The sequence below is a fragment of the Bombina bombina genome, chromosome 11 (genome assembly GCF_027579735.1).
Source record: "Bombina bombina isolate aBomBom1 chromosome 11, aBomBom1.pri, whole genome shotgun sequence".
NCBI lineage: Eukaryota > Metazoa > Chordata > Amphibia > Anura > Bombinatoridae > Bombina > Bombina bombina.
Genome location: NC_069509.1, coordinates 86,785,289 through 86,805,288, shown reverse-complemented (window position 1 = coordinate 86,805,288; position 20,000 = coordinate 86,785,289). Strand labels below are relative to the sequence as shown.

Sequence of the window (20,000 nt, the reverse complement as noted above, 5' to 3'; positions counted from 1 at the left end):
TCTGTTCGTAGTTCCCAAAAAAGAGGGAACTTTCAGACCAATTTTGGATTTGAAGATCCTAAACAAATTTATCAGGGTACCATCGTTCAAGATGGAAACCATTCGAACGATTCTACCCACTATCCAGGAAAGTCAATTTATGACTACCGTGGATCTAAAGGATGCGTACCTACATATTCCTATCCACAAAGAACATCATCAGTTCCTAAGGTTCGCTTTTCTGGACAAGCATTACCAGTTTGTGGCCCTCCCATTCGGGTTGGCCACTGCTCCAAGGATTTTCACAAAGGTGCTAGGGTCCCTTCTAGCGGTTCTAAGACCGAGGGGCATTGCAGTAGTACCTTACTTGGACGACATTCTAATACAAGCGTCGTCCCTGTCAAAAGCAAAGGATCATACGGACATCGTTCTAGCCTTTCTCAGATCACACGGATGGAAGGTGAACATAGAAAAAAGTTCTCTGTCTCCGTCGACAAGAGTTCCCTTCTTGGGAACAATAATAGATTCCTTAGAAATGAGGATTTTTCTGACAGAGGTCAGAAAATCAAAACTTCTAAGCTCTTGTCAAGTGCTTCATTCTGTTCCTCGTCCTTCCATAGCGCAGTGCATGGAAGTAGTAGGGTTGATGGTTGCAACAATGGACATAGTTCCTTTTGCACAAATTCATCTAAGACCATTACAACTGTGCATGCTCAAACAGTGGAATGGGGATTATACAGACTTGTCTCCAATGATTCAAGTAGATCAGAAGACCAGAGATTCACTCCGTTGGTGGCTGACCCTGGACCATCTGTCCCAGGGAATGAGCTTCCGTAGACCAGAGTGGGTCATTGTCACGACCGACGCCAGTCTAGTGGGCTGGGGCGCGGTCTGGGAATCCCTGAAAGCTCAGGGTCTATGGTCTTGGGAAGAGTCTCTTCTCCCGATAAACATTCTGGAACTGAGAGCGATATTCAATGCTCTCAGGGCTTGGCCTCAACTAGCAAAGGCCAGATTCATAAGGTTTCAATCAGACAACATGACGACTGTTGCATATATGAATCATCAGGGGGGAACAAGGAGTTCCCTGGCGATGAAAGAAGTGACCAAAATAATTCAATGGGCGGAGGATCACTCCTGCCACCTGTCTGCGATCCACATCCCAGGAGTGGAAAACTGGGAGGCGGATTTTCTGAGTCGTCAGACATTCCATCCGGGGGAGTGGGAACTCGATCCGGAGATCTTTGCCCAAATAACTCAATTATGGGGCATTCCAGACATGGATCTGATGGCGTCTCGTCAGAACTTCAAGGTTCCTTGCTACGGGTCCAGATCCAGGGATCCCAAGGCGACTCTAGTAGATGCACTAGTAGCACCTTGGACCTTCAACCTAGCTTATGTATTTCCATCGTTTCCTCTCATTCCCAGGCTGGTAGCCAGGATCAATCAGGAGAGGGCCTCGGTGATCTTGATAGCTCCTGCGTGGCCACGCAGGACTTGGTATGCAGACCTGGTGAATATGTCATCGGCTCCACAATGGAAGCTACCTTTGAGACGGGACCTTCTTGTTCAGGGTCCATTAGAACATCCAAATCTGGTCTCCCTCCAGCTGACGGCTTGTAGATTGAACGCTTGATTCTATCGAAGCGTGGGTTTTCAGATTCTGTGATAGATACTCTGGTTCAGGCCAGAAAACCGGTAACTAGAAAAATTTACCATAAAATATGGAAAAAATATATCTGTTGGTGTGAATCCAAAGGATTCCCATGGAATAAGATAAAAATTCCTAAGATTCTCTCCTTTCTACAAGAAGGTTTGGAGAAAGGATTATCTGCAAGTTCTCTAAAGGGACAGATCTCTGCTTTATCTGTCTTACTACACAAAAGACTGGCAGCTGTGCCAGATGTTCAAGCATTTGTTCAGGCTCTGGTTAGGATCAAGCCTGTTTACAGACCTTTGACTCCTCCCTGGAGTTTAAATCTAGTTCTTTCAGTTCTTCAAGGGGTTCCGTTTGAACCTTTACATTCCATAGATATTAAGTTACTATCTTGGAAAGTTTTGTTTTTGGTTGCAATTTCTTCTGCTAGAAGAGTTTCAGAGTTATCTGCTCTGCAGTGTTCTCCGCCCTATCTGGTGTTCCATGCAGATAAGGTGGTTTTGCGTACTAAGCCTGGTTTTCTTCCTAAGGTTGTTTCTAACAAAAATATTAACCAGGAGATAGTTGTACCTTCTTTGTGTCCGAATCCAGTTTCAAAGAAGGAACGTTTGTTACACAATTTGGACGTAGTCCGTGCTCTAAATTCTATTTAGAGGCTACAAAAGATTTCAGACAAACATCTTCCTTGTTTGTTGTTTATTCTGGTAAGAGGAGAGGTCAAAAAGCGACTTCTACCTCTCTTTCCTTTTGGCTTATGAGACTGCCGGACGGCAGCCTCCTGAAAGAATCACAGCTCACTCCACTAGGGCTGTAGCTTCCACATGGGCCTTCAAGAACGAGGCTTCTGTTGACCAGATATGTAAGGCAGCGACTTGGTCTTCACTGCACACTTTTGCCAAATTTTACAAATTTGATACTTTTGCTTCTTCGGAGGCTATTTTTGGGAGAAAGGTTTTGCAAGCCGTGGTGCCTTCCATTTAGGTGACCTGATTTGCTCCCTCCCTTCATCCGTGTCCTAAAGCTTTGGTATTGGTTCCCACAAGTAAGGATGACGCCGTGGACCGGACACACCAATGTTGGAGAAAACAGAATTTATGCTTACCTGATAAATTGCTTTCTCCAACGGTGTGTCCGGTCCACGGCCCACCCTGGTTTTTTAATCAGGTCTGATGTATTATTTTCTCTAACTACAGTCACCACGGTACCATATGGTTTCTCCTATATATATTTCCTCCTGTCCGTCGGTCGAATTACTGGGGTGGGCGGAGCCTAGGAGGGACTATTTGGCCAGCTTTGCTGGGACTCTTTGCCATTTCCTGTTGGGGAAGAGAATATCCCACAAGTAAGGATGACGCCGTGGACCGGACACACCGTTGGAGAAAGCAATTTATCAGGTAAGCATAAATTCTGTTTTTAACACTGCTATATTCTGCACACCTATTGCTTGCACACATCTGCAATTCATTTATAGATGCCCCAAATTGGCCGCAGCAGAGAAGATAATAGAAAGTTAAAGGGGCTGTGATTCTGCTAGGTTCAAGGCATGGGCAGATTTAGGGATTATTATTATTATTATTATTTATCTTGTGCAACTCATTAAAAAAGAAGAGAACTTAATTAAAACTTTTGACGAATGTAAAAATTAGTTTAATATGCCGAATCACCTCTTTTTCTCATACTTACAACTGCGACACTATGCTGAACAATGTAGGAAAATGAAGCTCATAGAGTGGGATAATGATACACTAAGACAGATAAATAGCCTATTTCAGGCAGGGAAATTCTCTATTTCATATACATATAATGCTTTACTATTAGTGCAAGAACAAAGTAATTCTAGATATCTCTAATTGAAATGGAACCAACTCTGTACAAATCGGGTTGTATTAGAATTATTGAAAAGTTCAGGGATCAGAGTGGCGAAGGCTATGAGAGGGGAATATTTCAGGGAACAACAGGTGAAGATTCTCTTTCAATGTTATCATACACCTCAGTGTAGTTTGCACTGGGATAAGATGAGCAATAAAACACTATGTAATAAATGTAAATGTTATGCAGCAGACATGATCCATCTTTTCTGGACGTGTCCATTAATTTAAAAATTCTGGGGGAAAATCTCATATTGGGCCACCAAAACCCTGAAACAATACATCCATTTAAATGAATACAAAGTATTTTTCCTACTAACACAGGATGAAGCAGGCCCTAATTGTTTACTAATTAATACTGCGGTTGTGATAGGTATAAAACTTATTTTAAGGAACTGGAAGTCTAATAAAGAACCCGAAATTTTCGGAATTTAAGAATGGGATGGTATATCAAATGTTCCTAGAACTAGCCTCAACCCAGGCGGACTTAGAAAATAGTATTACATTTTTCTTTATGAAATGGGGGACATTTATTAAGACTTTAGAATGTAAGACTCAGAAATCAGTGATTTTACCTTTTTATATTGGAAGCTAATCTAAGGGGTGAGTGGCAACTTATCTGAGAGGATAGGACTGGAGGAGAACAGGGAGGTTCTTCATCTGCCTTTTTTCCCTTTTTTTTTTTTTTTTTTTTTTTCTCTTTTTTTTTTTTTCTGTTTTTTGTTGGTTTCGTTGTGATAGTCTGTATTTAGTTAAAATGCCAACAATGAATATATAATGTTTAAAGTGGAAAAGTTTTTTTAAACTTTTTTCACGAGATTTTCTGTCAGATGACGAATAATACATCATATCTTTGCCGGACTTTAATCTTTTTATTGTATCTGAATATTTTATTTTTTTGCCCTGCGTGGCATAATTCTATGTAAAGTTCATTATTGCTTTGTCTTTTTTGGCTAAAAAAAAAGAAAGTTAAAGGGACACTGAACCCAAATTTTTTCTTTTGTGATTCAGATAGAGCATGTAATTTTAAGCAACTTTATAATTTACTCCTATTATAAAGATACCAAGAGGACAAAGAAAAATTGATAATAGGAGTAAATTAGAAAGTTGCTTAAAATTGCATGCTCTATCTGAATCACGAAAGAAAAAAATTTGGGTTCAGTGTCCCTTTAAGTTACAACATGGTGGCACCAGTTACTTTATGGAAATTATAACATTACATTTATTTCTCAATATATACATGACTAATTAAAAATCTCCATATTGTTATTAGACTTATCTTTGATTTACAAGACATTTATGTTGCTATAGAATAACGTATCAGCCAACGATTTTAAAACACATTTACGTCCTTTCTACTGCAATTATTTTTTAATAGCCCAACTCCACCCACCATTTGCCTTATTTGAAGGAGCCAATCTTGAATTTAGTCTGCAGACTTAAAGTGCCATAAAACTTGTTGAGATCTGTGCAAAACCTAAAAAGGGCTAAAGGGACACTGAACCCAAATTTTCTTTTCTATGGCATGGAGAATCCATGAAACGTTCTAATTACTAGTGGGATATTCACTCCTGGCCAGCAGGAGGAGGCAAAGAGCACCCCAGCAAAGCTGGTAAGTATCACTTCCCTTACCCATAACCCCCAGTCATTCTCTTTGCCCTGATCACGGGAGGATGGCGAAGATGGCGTCTGAAGATTTTAATCCTTTTAATGGGTACTTTTCCCTGCAAGCAAGGATTGGGGTTATGCTGTGTCCATATCAATCTCTTTAGTAAGAGTAATGGTGGCTATTAGCAGTTAGAAGACGACGTAGTCTTTGCCTAAACTTCTAACATTATTGCTACCCCTATTATAGAAAGCCAGAGTTGGTTACTTTGTTCTTTCTTTTCTATAGTTTCCTGGTAGATATGGTGAAGCTGCACACCTCAGAAAACAGCTCCTGCCTGACAGAGCAGGATCCACAGGTAAGTGCTTTCTCTTCTAAGTTTGAAAGTACCGGCACTATAGGGGTTAAATCCTTGTGGAAAGTATTTCAATCTGTTTTAGGAGCACTGCTTTTATGTGAAGAGGCATCTTTTTCATTGGGGGCTCTGAGATGGGAGAGTGTATGAAGTGTTTGACAGGTGTTTGTTTTACTTCTTACTTGTTGCAATCTCTTTTCAGCTCAGCTTATTGGCCCAATCACTTTTGCTGTGCTGCTGTTGGTTTTCGCGCTGTTTTTGTTTGGTGCAATTTAAAAAAAAAATAATAATAATAAAAAAAAATTATTGAGGTCTTGTGACCGCTCCTTGGCACCAACGTTTTTTGGCTTCTCTGTTCAGATCGGAGTTTGCCGCGGTGAGTGTTTTTTGAAAAATGCTTATTGTGTTTGGAGGCTAAGGTAATTCCTCCTGTACAGTTTTTCTCTTGATGTTTAAATAAAACTTTAAAGTTTAAAGATAAGATGTCCTATCCTGTCTCTCACAATAGTGTTCACCTAGGTATGCATCAGCTTTCCCCTCAAGCTTCACATGCAGTGCCCTTGGAGATTTCCCTGCGCAGATTACTTCTGTTTCTGCAGCTTTATCAGCTTTTCCAAAGGTTTCTGGTAAATGAAAGGGGAAATCTAAACATATTGATGTTAGTAAGGCTGACTCCGCTAAAGCTGCGTTAGTTTGTCTCAATTATCTGATGAGGATGATTCTTCTGAGGGGGAATTTTCAGATTCTGATACTGTAGTGACAAATTCTGCAGATTCAGAGGAGATTAATTTCAGATTTAAGTAACACCTTTTGAGTTCTTTTTAAGGAGTTTCTTGCTACTTTGGAAGAATCTGAATATGTTCCGGAGAATCCTAGTAAGCTTAATAGGGTATATGATGTACCCTCATCTGTAGAAGTATTTCCAGTTCCAGACCGTATGGCAGATAATATAACTCAGGAATGGTATAAACCAGGGATTCCTTTTTCCTGTCCCCTGTTTTTAAAAAGATGTTTCCTGTTGCTGACTCTATTCGTGACTCGTGGAGCTCGGTGCCCAAGGTAGAGGGAGCTATCTCTACTCTGGCTAAGAGAACTACTATTCCTATTGAAGATCTTGTTCTTTAAAGGATCCCATGGATAAGAAGCTTGAGGCTTTTTTGAAGATGATGTACATTCATCAGGGATTACAGTGGCAACCTGTTGCTAGTATTGCTACAGTTGCGGGGGCAGCATCTTATTGGTGCGATGATTTATCTAATCTTATCCTAGAAGAGACTACTATAGAGGAGATCCAAGACAGAATCAAGGCTCTTAAGCTAGCCAATACCTTTATTTGTGACGCCAACGTTCAAGTTCTTAAGTTAGGTGCTAAGATTTCTGTTTTTTCTCTTTTAGCTTGCAGAGCTCTCTGGTTAAAATCTTGGTCTGCAGATGTTACATCCAAGTCCAAGCTTTTATCTTTGCCTTATAAGGGTAAGACCTTGTTTGGTCCAGGTCTGGCAGAAATTATTTCCGACATTGCAGGTGGAAAGGGTTCTTTCCTACCTCAGGATAAAAGGAATAGACCTAAGGGTCGCCAGAATTGTAATTTTCGTTCCTTTCGTAACTTTAAGGGACAGAAGTCTTCCTCTTCCAAGTTGGATCAATCCAAGTCTTCCTGGAGGTACAGTCAGCCTTGGAATAGGGGAAAGCAAGCTAAGAAGCTAAGATGTTGTGGTCTATTCTACGTTCCCACGGGTGGAAAGTGAATCTGGGAAAGAGTTCCCTTGTTCCAGATACAAGGATTTGTTTCTTGGGAACAATCATAGATTCCCTGTCCATGAAGATCTTTCTGATGTCAGAAAATCCAAGCTTTATGTTTCTTGCCTGTCTCTCCAGTTTGCTTTTCGTTCATCTGTGGCTCAATTCATGGAGGAGATTGGACTGATGGTTGCCTCCATGGACATCATTCCTTTTGCTCGGTTCCATCTGAGACCTCTGCAACTATGCATGCTCAGTCAATAGAACGGGGACCACTCAGATCTCACGCAGAAGATCAATTTGGATTCCCCAACAAGAGTCTCACTCTCATAGTGGGTTTCACAGGACCATCTGTCTTGGGGCACATGCATCCTGAGGCCTTCTTGGGTGATTGTGACCACGGACGCTAGCCTGTTAGGCTGGGGAGCAGTTTGGGGTTTCTTAAAGACACAGGGTTTGTGGACTCCAGAGGAGTCGTCTCTTCCAATAAACATCTTGGAGTTGAAAGCAATTTTCTATGCTTTAATAGCTTGGCCTCAACTAGCTTTGGTCCAATTTATCAGATTTCAGTTGGACAACATCACCTCGGTGGCCTACATCAATAACCAGGGAGGAACTCTGAGTTCCTTGGCAATGAAGGAGGTGTCTTGCATTCTCTAGTGGGTGGAGTCTCACGATTGTCATCTCTCTGCAATCCACATACCAGGGGTGGACAACTGGGAGGTGGATTTTCTAAGCAGGCAGACTTTTTTCATCCTGGAGAGTGGGCTCTCCACCCAGAGATTTTCACAATGATAACTCTCAGGTGGGGGGCTCCGGAGTTGGATCTGATGGCGTCTCGTCAAAACGCCAAGCTTCCAAAGTATGGTTCACGGTCAAGAGATCCTAAAGCCGTTCTGGTAGATGCTCTAGCAGTTCCTTGGAGCTTCAATCTAGCATACCAGTTTCCTCCGCTTGCGTTGCTTCCATGAGTAATTGCTTGCATCAAACAGGAGAGAGCTTCTGTGATTCTAATTGCTCCTGCATGGCCTCGCAGGATCTGGTTTGCGAATCTGGTGACAATGTAATCTCTTCCGCCGTGGAGGTTACCTTTCAGAAAGGAGCTTCTACTTCAGGGTCCTTTCTTTATCCAAATCTGGTTCTCTGAAGCTGACTGCTTGGAGATTGAACGTCTAAGTTTGACTAGACGTGGCTTCTCAGAGAAAGTCATAGATACTATGCTTCAGGCTCATAAACCGGTTACTCGCAGAATTTACCATAGTGTATGGCGTAAATACCATCATTAGTGTGATTCAAAATGGTTCCTTGAATTTTGGCTTTTCTTCAGGAGGGCCTGGAGATGGGTTTGTCAGTCAGTACTTTGAAGGGTCAGATTTCTGCTCTGTCTATTCTTCTGCATAAACGTCTGGCAGTTCTGCCAGATGTTCAGTCTTTTGTTCAGGCCTTGTTCAGAATCAGGCCTGTGTTTTTAAATCTGTTGCTCCTCCTTGGAGTCTTAACCTTGTTCTAAGAGTTTTGCAGCATTAAATTACTATCTTGGAAGGTTTTGTTTCTTCTTGCTATTTCTTCTGCTCGCAGAGTTTCCGAACTTTCGGCTCTGCAGTGTGATTCCCCTTACCCTATTTTTCATGCTGATAAGGTGGTCCTTCGTACTAAGCTGGGGTTTCTCTCTAAGGTAATGTCGGATCGTAATATTAATCAGGAAATTGTTGTTCTTTCTTTTTGTCCTAACTCTTCTTCCCAGAAGGAACATCTTTTGCACAACTTGGATGTTGTACGTGCTCTTAAATTTTACCTTCAAGCAACTAAAGATTTTCGGCAGACTTCTGCCCTGTTTATTGTTTTCTCTGGTAAGCGTATGGGTCAGAAGGCAACTTCTATCACTCTCTTTCTCTCCTGTTGAGAAGTGTTATCCGTTTAGCTTATGAGACAGCTGGACAGCAGCCTCCTGAGAGAATTACGGCTCATTCCACTAGAGCTGTTTCATCTTCATGGGCTTTTAAAAATAAAGCTTCTGTGGAGCAAATCTGTAAGGTGGCCACTTGGTCCTCTATTCATACTTTTTCCAAATTCTACAAATTTGATACTTTTGCCTCAGCTGAGGCTTCTTTTGGGCGAAAGGTTCTTCAAACGGTGGTGCCTGCAGTGTAGGTCCACCTGTCTTCTCCCTCCCTAGTCATTCTGTGTCCCCTAACTTGGGTATTGGTTCCCACTAGTAGCTAGAATGTTTTGTGGACTCTCCATGCCATAGGAAAGAAAAAATAAATTATGCTTACCTGATAAATTTTATTTCCGGGCATGGAGAGTCCACGACCCACCCTTATTCAAATTAAGACTGCAGTTTTTTTGTCTAGTCCTCAGGCACCTCAATACCATTGTGTTATCTTCTTTTTCCGTTTCCCTTTGGCCGAATGACTGGGGATTATGGGTAAGGTAAGTGATACTTAACAGCTTTGCTGGGGTGTTCTTTGCCGCCTCCTGCTGGCCAGGAGTGAATATCACACTAGTAATTAGAATGTTTCATGGACTCTCCATGCCATAGAAAAGAAAATTTGGGTTCAGTGTTCCTTTAGCCCTTTTTAGGTTTTGCACAGATCTCAACAAGTTTTATGGCACTTTAAGTCTGTAGACTAAATTCAAGATTGGCTTCTTCAAATAAGGCAAATGGTGGGTGGAGTTTGGGTTTTGTGGACTCTCCATGCCCAGAAATAAATACATTTTGTCAGGTAAGCATATATTTTGTTTTTTTCTTTCGTGATTCAGATAGAGCATGCAATTTTAAGCAACTTTCTAATTTACTCCTATTATCACATTTTCTTCATTCTCTTGGTATCTTTATTTGAAAAGCAAGAATGTAAGTTTAGATGCCGGCCCATTTTTGGTGAACAACCTGGGTTGTCCTTGCTGATTGGACAGCACCAATAAACAAGTGCTGTCCAGTTCTGAACCAAAAATCTTCTGGCTCCTTAGCTTAGATGTGAAAATAGAGTCCCCTCTCTCTTCTTATTAAAACGAGTGCTATATGAGAATATGGCCAGTAAACTTATCAGGATGTAGCCATTGGCCATATACTTGTTTGAAATAGCACAGAAGCATGTTGATATGTCAGTTTGACTTTTTTTCATAAGATAGTGAGAGTCCACGAACTATTACGTTTGGAATTCAACACCTGGCCACTAGCAGGAGGCAAGGATACCCAACATAACAAGAGCTTTTACTCCCTCCAACTTCCCTGTACCTCACTCTTTTATTTGCCTCCACATGTGAAGAATAGAGGTGCTTCAGATTCTTCATGGGAATGGGTTCTCTAATCTAATTTTAGACCCGTCAGTCCCCTCAGAGAGTTAAAGTGATGGTAAATGTAATGAAATTAGAGGCCAGTATATTAAAGTATGTAATAAATCCCAAAGCAGAAGCAGAAAAGTTATTTAAAATCTATTTATTTTTCCTCAGATTTTATGATCTGTCGCTAGCAGCTGACCTCCCCGTTATCCACTTTTTTTTTTTCTTTAATGGTGCATGAAGGTGGTACAGCCAATAGGAAGCTGTGTCGTCCATCCCCTTGAGGGTTGTAGCTCTGCGCTCCCCCCCTCTGCAAGAGAGGCAGTTGTCTTGCATTTGGTATTGCATGCCGTGATCGGTTGCCTCTCCAGCAGAGGCTGGGAATGCAGAGCTACAATACTTCCTATTGGCTGTGCTGCCCTCCTGTGACTTAGGAAAAAAGACAATGGAGAAGGGGGCAGCCAGCTGCTAGTGACAGGTCATCAAATCCAAGGTAAAATAAATGTTTTAAATAAATAACTTTTCTGCTTTGTGGTTTATTACATACTTTAGTAAAAGTAGAGTCCAGTATATTAAATGTACCATCACTTTAAGATAAAAATGAGAGAGAGTATATGAGAGTACCAAGGGCTCGATTTACCAAAGCCCTACGGCTGCAAGTTTTCACAAGTACTTGCTCGCCGTAATTTAACAAGCAGCGGTCACCAGACCGCCGCTTCCCTAACCTCTTCGCCACCTCTAAGGTGCCGAAATTCAATCTCCGTGGTCGAGTCCGACCGAGGAGATTGACAGCTCCTGCCTGCGCGTGATTGGCTGTGCACTGGAATGCACGCTAGCGCAAAATTGCGCTCGTGTGCAATTGCGATTTACCTGCGGGTAATTTCACCCTGCCACAGGCGAGCTGAGGCATACAGGGGCGCGTATACGCGCCCCTGTACGCCTCAGCTTTGATAAATCTAGCCCTTAGGCTGTGTAATGTAATCCTCCTGCTGGAGATTTTCACTTGCCTGCCACAGGTGTCGTGGGGACATGTCTCTCCTTGCCTCCTCTTGTTTGGCCATATTGTTTTACCAGAAAACAAAAGTACAGTGATCACTACAGGGAGTGCAGAATTATTAAGCAAATGAGTATTTTGACCACATCATCCTCTTTATGCATGTTGTCTTACTCCAAGCTGTATAGGCTCGAAGCCTACTACCAATTAAGCATATTAGGTGATGTGCATCTCTGTAATGAGAAGGGGTGTGGTCTAATGACATCAACACCCTATATCAGGTGTGCATAATTATTAGGCAACTTCCTTTCCTTTGGCAAAATGGGTCAAAAGAAGGACTTGACAGGCTCAGAAAAGTCAAAAATAGTGAGATATCTTGCAGAGGGATGCAGCACTCTTAAAATTGCAAAACTTCTGAAGCGTGATCATCGAACAATCAAGCGTTTCATTCAAAATAGTCAACAGGGTCACAAGAAGCGTGTGGAAAAACCAAGGCGCAAAATAACTGCCCATGAACTGAGAAAAGTCAAGCGTGCAGCTGCCAAGATGCCACTTGCCACCAGTTTGGCCATATTTCAGAGCTGCAACATCACTGGAGTGCCCAAAAGCACAAGGTGTGCAATACTCAGAGACATGGCCAAGGTAAGAAAGGCTGTAAGACGACCACCACTGAACAAGACACACAAGCTGAAACGTCAAGACTGGGCCAAGAAATATCTCGAGACTGATTTTTCTAAGGTTTTATGGACTGATGAAATGAGAGTGAGTCTTGATGGGCCAGATGGATGGGCCCGTGGCTGGATTGGTAAAGGGCAGAGAGCTCCAGTCCGACTCAGACGCCAGCAAGGTGGAGGTGGAGTACTGGTTTGGGCTGGTATCATCAAAGATGAGCTTGTGGGGCCTTTTCGGGTTGAGGATGGAGTCGAGCTCAACTCCCAGTCCTACTGCCAGTTTCTGGAAGACACCTTCTTCAAGCAGTGGTACAGGAAGAAGTCTGCATCCTTCAAGAAAAACATGATTTTCATGCAGGACAATGCTCCATCACACGCGTCCAAGTACTCCACAGCGTGGCTGGCAAGAAAGGGTATAAAAGAAGAAAATCTAATGACATGGCCTCCTTGTTCACCTGATCTGAACCCCATTGAAAACCTGTGGTCCATCATCAAATGTGAGATTTACAAGGAGGGAAAACAGTACACCTCTCTGAACAGTGTCTGGGAGGCTGTGGTTGCTGCTGCACGCAATGTTGATGGTGAACAGATCAAAACACTGACAGAATCCATGGATGGCAGGCTTTTGAGTGTCCTTGCAAAGAAAGGTGGCTATATTGGTCACTGATTTGTTTTTGTTTTGTTTTTGAATGTCAGAAATGTATATTTGTGAATGTTGAGATGTTATATTGGTTTCACTGGTAAAAATAAATAATTGAAATGGGTATATATTTGTTTTTTGTTAAGTTGCCTAATAATTATGCACAGTAATAGTCACCTGCACACACAGATATCCCCCTAAAATAGCTAAAACTAAAAACAAACTAAAAACTACTTCCAAAACTATTCAGCTTTGATATTAATGAGTTTTTTGGGTTCATTGAGAACATGGTTGTTGTTCAATAATAAAATTAATCCTCAAAAATACAACTTGCCTAATAATTCTGCACTCCCTGTAGTGTAATAATAATGTTACTTAAAAAGTGACTGAAAAATATATGAATAACAAAGTTGTACAAATATGTGTGGTTACATTGATGTCGTCTTGCCTCAAAAAAAAAAAAAAAAGAATATAAAAAAATAGTGAAGTACAGTTAACATTCAGTGGATTTACCCCCAAACACTGCCAAGGGGCTATTCACATGTTGCAAAGCATAAACTGGCTCTGGAGATGACGCACACCCTTTGGGAAACACTGAGCTAAACCGTAAACTCTGTCTTCTCCACACTCAAGTCTGGATTGGCTCCTCCAAATGAGGAAAGTGGTCAGGGGAGTTTGAGAAACAATAACAGCAAAAAAAGATGTTTAAGTTAAAAATCTGCCACTATGTTATTCTATTGGAAGACTGCAGAAAAATGTTCTAATTACAAAGTGTTTACCGTCCCCTTAAACCTAAAAGAAATGCAATTTCTTGCACTGTTTGCATGTTAAAGGGACATAAAACCCAAACTTTTTCTTTCATGCTTCAGGTAGAACATACCATTTTAAACAACTTTGCAATTTACTTCCAATTTTCTTTGTGTTTTTATTGTTTTCCTTTGTTGAAAAGCAGACGTGTGCACGTGTCTGCAGCACTATATTGCAGCAGTTGTGCAAGAATGTTATACATAAGCAAGAGCACTAGATGGCAGCTCTATTTCCTGTCATGCAGTGCCCCAGACATGTGCACGCTACCTATCTAGATATCTCTTCAACAAAGAATAACATGAGAATTAAGCAAATTTGCTAATAGAGGTATATTAGAAACTTTTTAAAAACTGTATGCTCTGTTTGAAAAGAGCATAAAAATTGAGTTTTATGTCCCTTTTTTTAAATACCAAATGGAAAATGAAGAGAGCAGAACACTTGTGTGGCATGAGTGACAAATACCACTTCTAAGTACCATTCTCGTTGGCTAGACCGGAGGCACCAGTATTCTCTGTTTACTTGTCTTGCTTGAGAGAATATATCGCGCACACACACAGTGATTACTGAAAGTCATCAGATGTTCTGAGGATTGTCTGAAAATTCCTAATGTTTGCCCTCTGGCTTATTAATACCACATGCTTCCAATAAACTTATTCATAATATTCCCATTTCCTCTATGCTCATTTGTTTTAAGAGTTCAGGGCTCCACTGTGCTCAGGCATGCAGCCTACTACAGAGGGAGTGACATCTGATTTTACCATTTTCTATCTTCTAGTGGAAAAGATGTGTTAATCCCTTGTGTATAGAAACTGCTTTTAGTTTTTGATTACATTCCTGCTTTGTTAAAGGGACAGTGAACACCAGAGTTTTTGTTATTTAAAAAGGTAGATAATCCCTTTATTACCCATTCCCCAATTTTGCATAACCCCCCACGGTTATAATAATATACATTTTTACCTCTGTGATTACTTTGTATCTATGCCTCTGCAAACTGCCCCCTTATTTCAGTTCTTTTGACAGACTTGCATTTTTATCCAATCAGTGCTTGCTCCTAGGAGCTTCACGTGCCTGAGCTCAATGTTATCTATATGAAACGCATGAACTAACGCCCTCTAGTGGTGAAAAACTGTCAAAATGCTTTCAGATTAGAGGTGGCCTTCAAGGTCTAAGAAATTAGTTTATGAACCTCCTAGATTTAGCTTTCAACTAAGAATATCAAGAGAACAAAGCAAAATTGTAATAAAAGTAAATTGGAAAGTTTTTTAAATCATGTCCCTTTAACTATTGTTTGTGTTTTTGTCTTTAATATATTAACTGTGAATATTTCTTTCATGACTGAGATACTGAGTGTACAATTTTAAACAACTTTCTAATTTACTTCTATTATCAATGATATATATATTTTTTAAAGCAGGGACGTTGGCTCAGGAGCATGCACGTGTTTGGCGCACTATATTGAAGCAGTTTTGTAAGAATGTTATTAATTTGCAAGAGCACTAGATGGCAGCATTATTTCCTGCTATGTAGTGCTCCAAATGCCTTCATAGTTATATCTGAGGGTGTTTGCCTGCCTTGTACCGCTATTTTAATGGAATTACAATAAAGACATTTTCTTTTGTTTAGCCCTCTGATGCCTCTTGTTGTGCGGCTTTACCTTTCTTTGTTCTTTTTTTTCTTATAGCAACTTCCTATTTTGTTCTGGTATTTGTCTTTGGCCAATTTGGCTGTTTTACAGCCTGCGCCCCCGCAGCTAGTCTTTTTGGTTTAACTCTCCTCCGCTCCAACCGTGACGTCACAGCTTTCTTCTGGATCTGCAGCGGTGTGGATGGTGTGTATAAGAAAAAAAAAAAAAAGCAAAAGCATTGAAAATGCCCATTTCCACTATCGGCACAATAATTAACCCATTCCTGCCATCAGGACGTTCCATGCCATCCTAATTGCGCTGGGCTTTAGCTCCCTTAGGACGGCATGGAATGTTCTAGCTGTTTGGCTATTCTGAAGCCTTTGCAGCTTCCTGAATCGGATCACGGTTTTCAGAATGTGCCTAGCGTCATAGGCACTCCCCCCTGACCCGATCCCATCATTAAAATCATGCTATCGCATGAACGATTGCGTGATTTCAGTTTTTACTTATTTGTCTACATCGGAACAAAGTTCAGATGTAAAACTAAGTCCAGGCGGGAATGGGTTAAGAAGTTCCAGTCAACTGTAAATGTTAGAAATCAACCTGGAAGGGGACGTGTGTCTATATTGTCTCAACACACTGTGAAGAGGATGGTTCGAGTGGACAAAATATCGCCATGGATCACAGTTGGAGAATTGCAGAAGTTAGTTGCGTTTTGGGGTCGTAAAGTCTCCAAAACTACAATCCAACCTCATCTACATCAACACAAGTTGTTTGGAAGGGTTTCAATAAAAACGCCTCTACTCTCATCCAAAAACAAACTCAAGCGTCTTCAGTTTGGTAGATACTACTGGAACTTCAAATGGGATCGGGTTCTATTGTCAGATGAAACCTAAATAGAGATTTTTGGCAATAAACGCCAGATTTGGGTTTGGTGCACAAAGAAAGGTAGCCATATGGAAAATTACCTCATGTCCATGGTTAAATATGGTGGGGGCTCTTTAATTTTCTGGGCTGTTTTTCTGCCAGAGCACCTACAGATTTTGTTAGGATATATGGCATTATGGACTCCTATAAAATATCAACAGATATTATATGAACACCTGACTGCCTCTGCCAGAAAATTTAAAATGGGCTATGGTTGGATCTTTCAGCAGGACAATGATCCAAAACACATGAAAATCAACGCAAAAATGGTTTACTGACCACACAATCAAGGTCCTGCCTTGGCCATCCCAGTCCCCTGTCTTAAACCCCATAAAAAAATCTGTTGGGGTTGAGCTGAAGAGGAGAGTCCAAAAGCGTTGGCCTTGACATTTTAAGGATCTGGAGAGATTCTGTATGGAGGAATGGTCTCAGATCCCTCAACTTGTGTTCTCCAACTTCATCAGGCATTATAGGCGAAGACTCCAGAGCTGTCATCTTGGCAAAGGGAGGTGGCACAAATTATTGACTAAAAGGGTGCCAATAATTGTGCCACACAAATATTTAATAAAGATTTTTTTTTGGATGTGTTATGTTTGCAATTGTTTGATATCAATGAGAACAGAGTTTTTTTTTTTTTGAACAAAAGATCAAAAAGGTTAAACGATAAAGACAATTTTCCACAGCCTTCTGTTCATATTTACCAAGTGTGCCAATATTAGTGTGGGGGCACTGTATGTCCTTCAGCATAGGTGATGGGCAAAATGGTGGTTGAGATTGAAAGAATGTTTTGGATATGTTTAAAAAAAATATGATGGTTGTTAGGTCTTAGGTGAGGAGCCACAACACTTTTGTCTAATGCGCTTCAAATAGTCTGAATGATAATACATTTGGTTCCAGTGTGCACAGCATTTTGATTACAACCTGTGAGGCAGCTCTCTGGCGGTCATTAGAACTGGGCACACCCGACTGTGCTGCTGTATGTGTAAGTGCAGTGATGCAGCTCTCTAAAGGCCACTACTCTTGATAGCACTGCGGTATTGGTTGTACTGTGTGTGCACAAACACCTTGAAGCAGAAGTCACTGAGGGCTATTAGCAATGATAAAACTGCAGTTTAAAGGGATATGATACCCATTTTTTTCCAGGATTCAGATAGCGCATGCAATTTTAAGCAACTTTCTAATTTACTCCTATTATCAATTTTTCTTCTTTCTCTTGGTATCTTTATTTAAAAAACAGGAATGTAAAGTTTAGAAGCCGGACCATTTTTGGTTCAGCAACCTGGGTAGCGCTTGCTGATTGGTGGCTACATTTATACACCAATCAGCAAGTGCTACCCAGGGTGCTGTACAAAAAATAGGCCAGCTCCTAAGCTTACATTAGAGAACAAAGAAAATTTGATAATAGGAGTAAATTAGAAAGTTGCTTAAAATCACATGCTCTATCTGAATCATTACAGAAAGAAAAAATGCGTTTCATATCCCTTTAATTGTACCCAGAGTGCATCATTGCCATAAAAATACAATGGGGCGTATAGAAATCTGTTCTTTGATTTGAAGTGACAACTTCACTGAGACTGTTTAATTAATTTTAATTTTTTTTTTAGGGTCCTACTCAAAACTTTTTTCGCATTGGCCAGCTGAGTACAGTAGACCTTGAAGATGAAAACCAAGATCAGGTGAGCTATATCATTTAATGGGACAGTAAGTCAAATTTAAACTTTCATGGATCAGAAAGAGTATAACGTTTTTTAAAGAAATGTTTCAGTTTACTTCTATTATTAAATTTAGGTTCATGCGTTTTGAAGTTTTCGAATAACTCCGAATACGGAAGAAGGCGTCGGTTATTGGTGTTCTGCTTTTTCTTCTTGTGAAAGTGCAATACTCTTAAAGGGACACTTAAACACAAAAAAATTATTTCATGATTCAGATAGAGCAAACAACTTTTCAATTGACTTCTATTATTTCATTATCTTACCATCCTTTGTTAAGCATATCTAGATAGGTTCAGGAGCTTGGAGCTAGCTGCTGATTGGTGGCTGAACTTGCATGCTCATTTTCATTGGCTTACAAATGTGTTCAACTAGCTCCCACGATTGCATTATTGCTTCTTCAATAAAAGATACCAAGAGAATGAAGCTAAATTGATAACACAAGTAAATTGTAATGTTTTAAAATGTATAATCTGAATCATGAAAGAAAAATGTTGGGTTTCATGTCCCTTTAAGATCTGTGCAAATTAGATTTTAGTGTGTTGCACTTTCACAAGCAGAAATCGTTTTTTTATAGAATTACTATACTGAATCTTTGTACAGACCACCAGTTTTGTCAGTAACAGTGAAAGACCCCCCCCCCCCCATTACAGTCTTGTTAGTTTAAAACCACATACAGTTATAGAAATGCAGCAGAGACACCCTGTGCTGTACAGTGAGAGTGAGGTTTGGAGCTTGAGACCATCTGTACAACGTTGACACTTTATTTACAGTGTGAGAACTGTTAAAATCCCATTATAGACGATGAGATAAGTTACGTCCACTTTCTTCTTATGGAAATTAATACCCCACAATGTTCTTCTTGATTTTAAATATAAATCCCACCAAAATGGAAATCGAGGTTTTCTTAACCCCTTAATGACCAGTGATGTACCCTGTAGGGTGCTGGTCTTTCTATGGGGGTGCCATTTTGATTAGTGTGGTCTAGTCGTGAGCGGCAAGACCCGCGCTATTATAGGCACACAATCCCTTAATGACCAGCGACATACACAGTATGTCGCGGTCGTTAAGGGGTTAATGATTTTAAATAAAAAAATTAAATGTATTAAAAACCTAATCGATCAAACCATGTTGCCCATATACAAATGACAGTCATATTGTTTAACACATCATAAGCACCACTATCTTTAGATTTAGCAATGTCGGCTGTGATCACTTAATGGGGATTGTGATCACTTAATGGGGGGGGGGGGGGAATGGCTGAATTTTTCCAACATTGGAAATGATTGCCCTATTTCTTGCATATAACACTAACACATCAGACTGTTTTTTGTTTGTTTTTGTTTTAGCAGTTCTTTGTCCCTTTAGCTGTCAATACATTTCCTGCTTCACTTTAGCAACCTCAAAATATTCACTCTTAGAGCACTTAAGGTTTTATTTTATTTTTTCTGTTCTTTACTTTTTGTACAAGTAAAGTTCCTTAATCATTAAATGGACATTAAAAAATTGTATCATACTACATATGGAGAACCAACAATTAAACATACTAAAATGATACATGACCTGTATGTACTGTACAGGTAGCCCTCAGTTTACGCTGGGGTTAGGTTCCAGAAGGAATGGTTGTAAATCGAAACTGTTGTAAATTGAAACCCAGTTTATAATGTAAGTCAATGGGAAGTGAGGGAGTTAGGTTCCAAACCCCTCTCAAAATCGTCATAAGTAACGCCCAATACATTATTTTTAAAGCTTTGAAATGAAGACTCTAAATGCTAAACAGCATTATAAACATTATCAAATAATCACACAACACAGAATATATAATTAAACTAAGTTAAATGAACAAAAACATTTGCTAAACTGCATTATAAACCTTATGAAATAATCACACAATAAACACAGACTTTACTTGCATTTTTCTGCAAACAGTTCTTTCTATACATTCCAAACTGCACTGATTTATAGACAGGAAGATCTTGTTCCTATGAAAGCTGCTCGACAGCTCATGTCTAGCTAGACTAATTAATTCCAGCCTGTTATCTTTGCTGCAAAACAAGCGGACAGCTCCACCTACTGGCTATTTTAATCAATGCAATGCTTCTCAATGCTTTTCAACAGCAGTCACGTGACTGCAAAAAAAA

The 20,000-nt window shown here is 40.2% G+C and overlaps 1 protein-coding gene across 1 annotated transcript in view; it reads left to right on the top strand.

The window, feature by feature from the left end:
* Positions 1–20,000, top strand: part of CLCN7 (chloride voltage-gated channel 7) — a 373,281-nt gene that overhangs the window by 29,103 nt on the left and 324,178 nt on the right. The window contains exon 2 of the mRNA XM_053694644.1: positions 17,755–17,826. Coding sequence (XP_053550619.1) covers positions 17,755–17,826 — 72 coding nt within the window. The remainder of the gene's footprint in view (positions 1–17,754; positions 17,827–20,000) is intronic.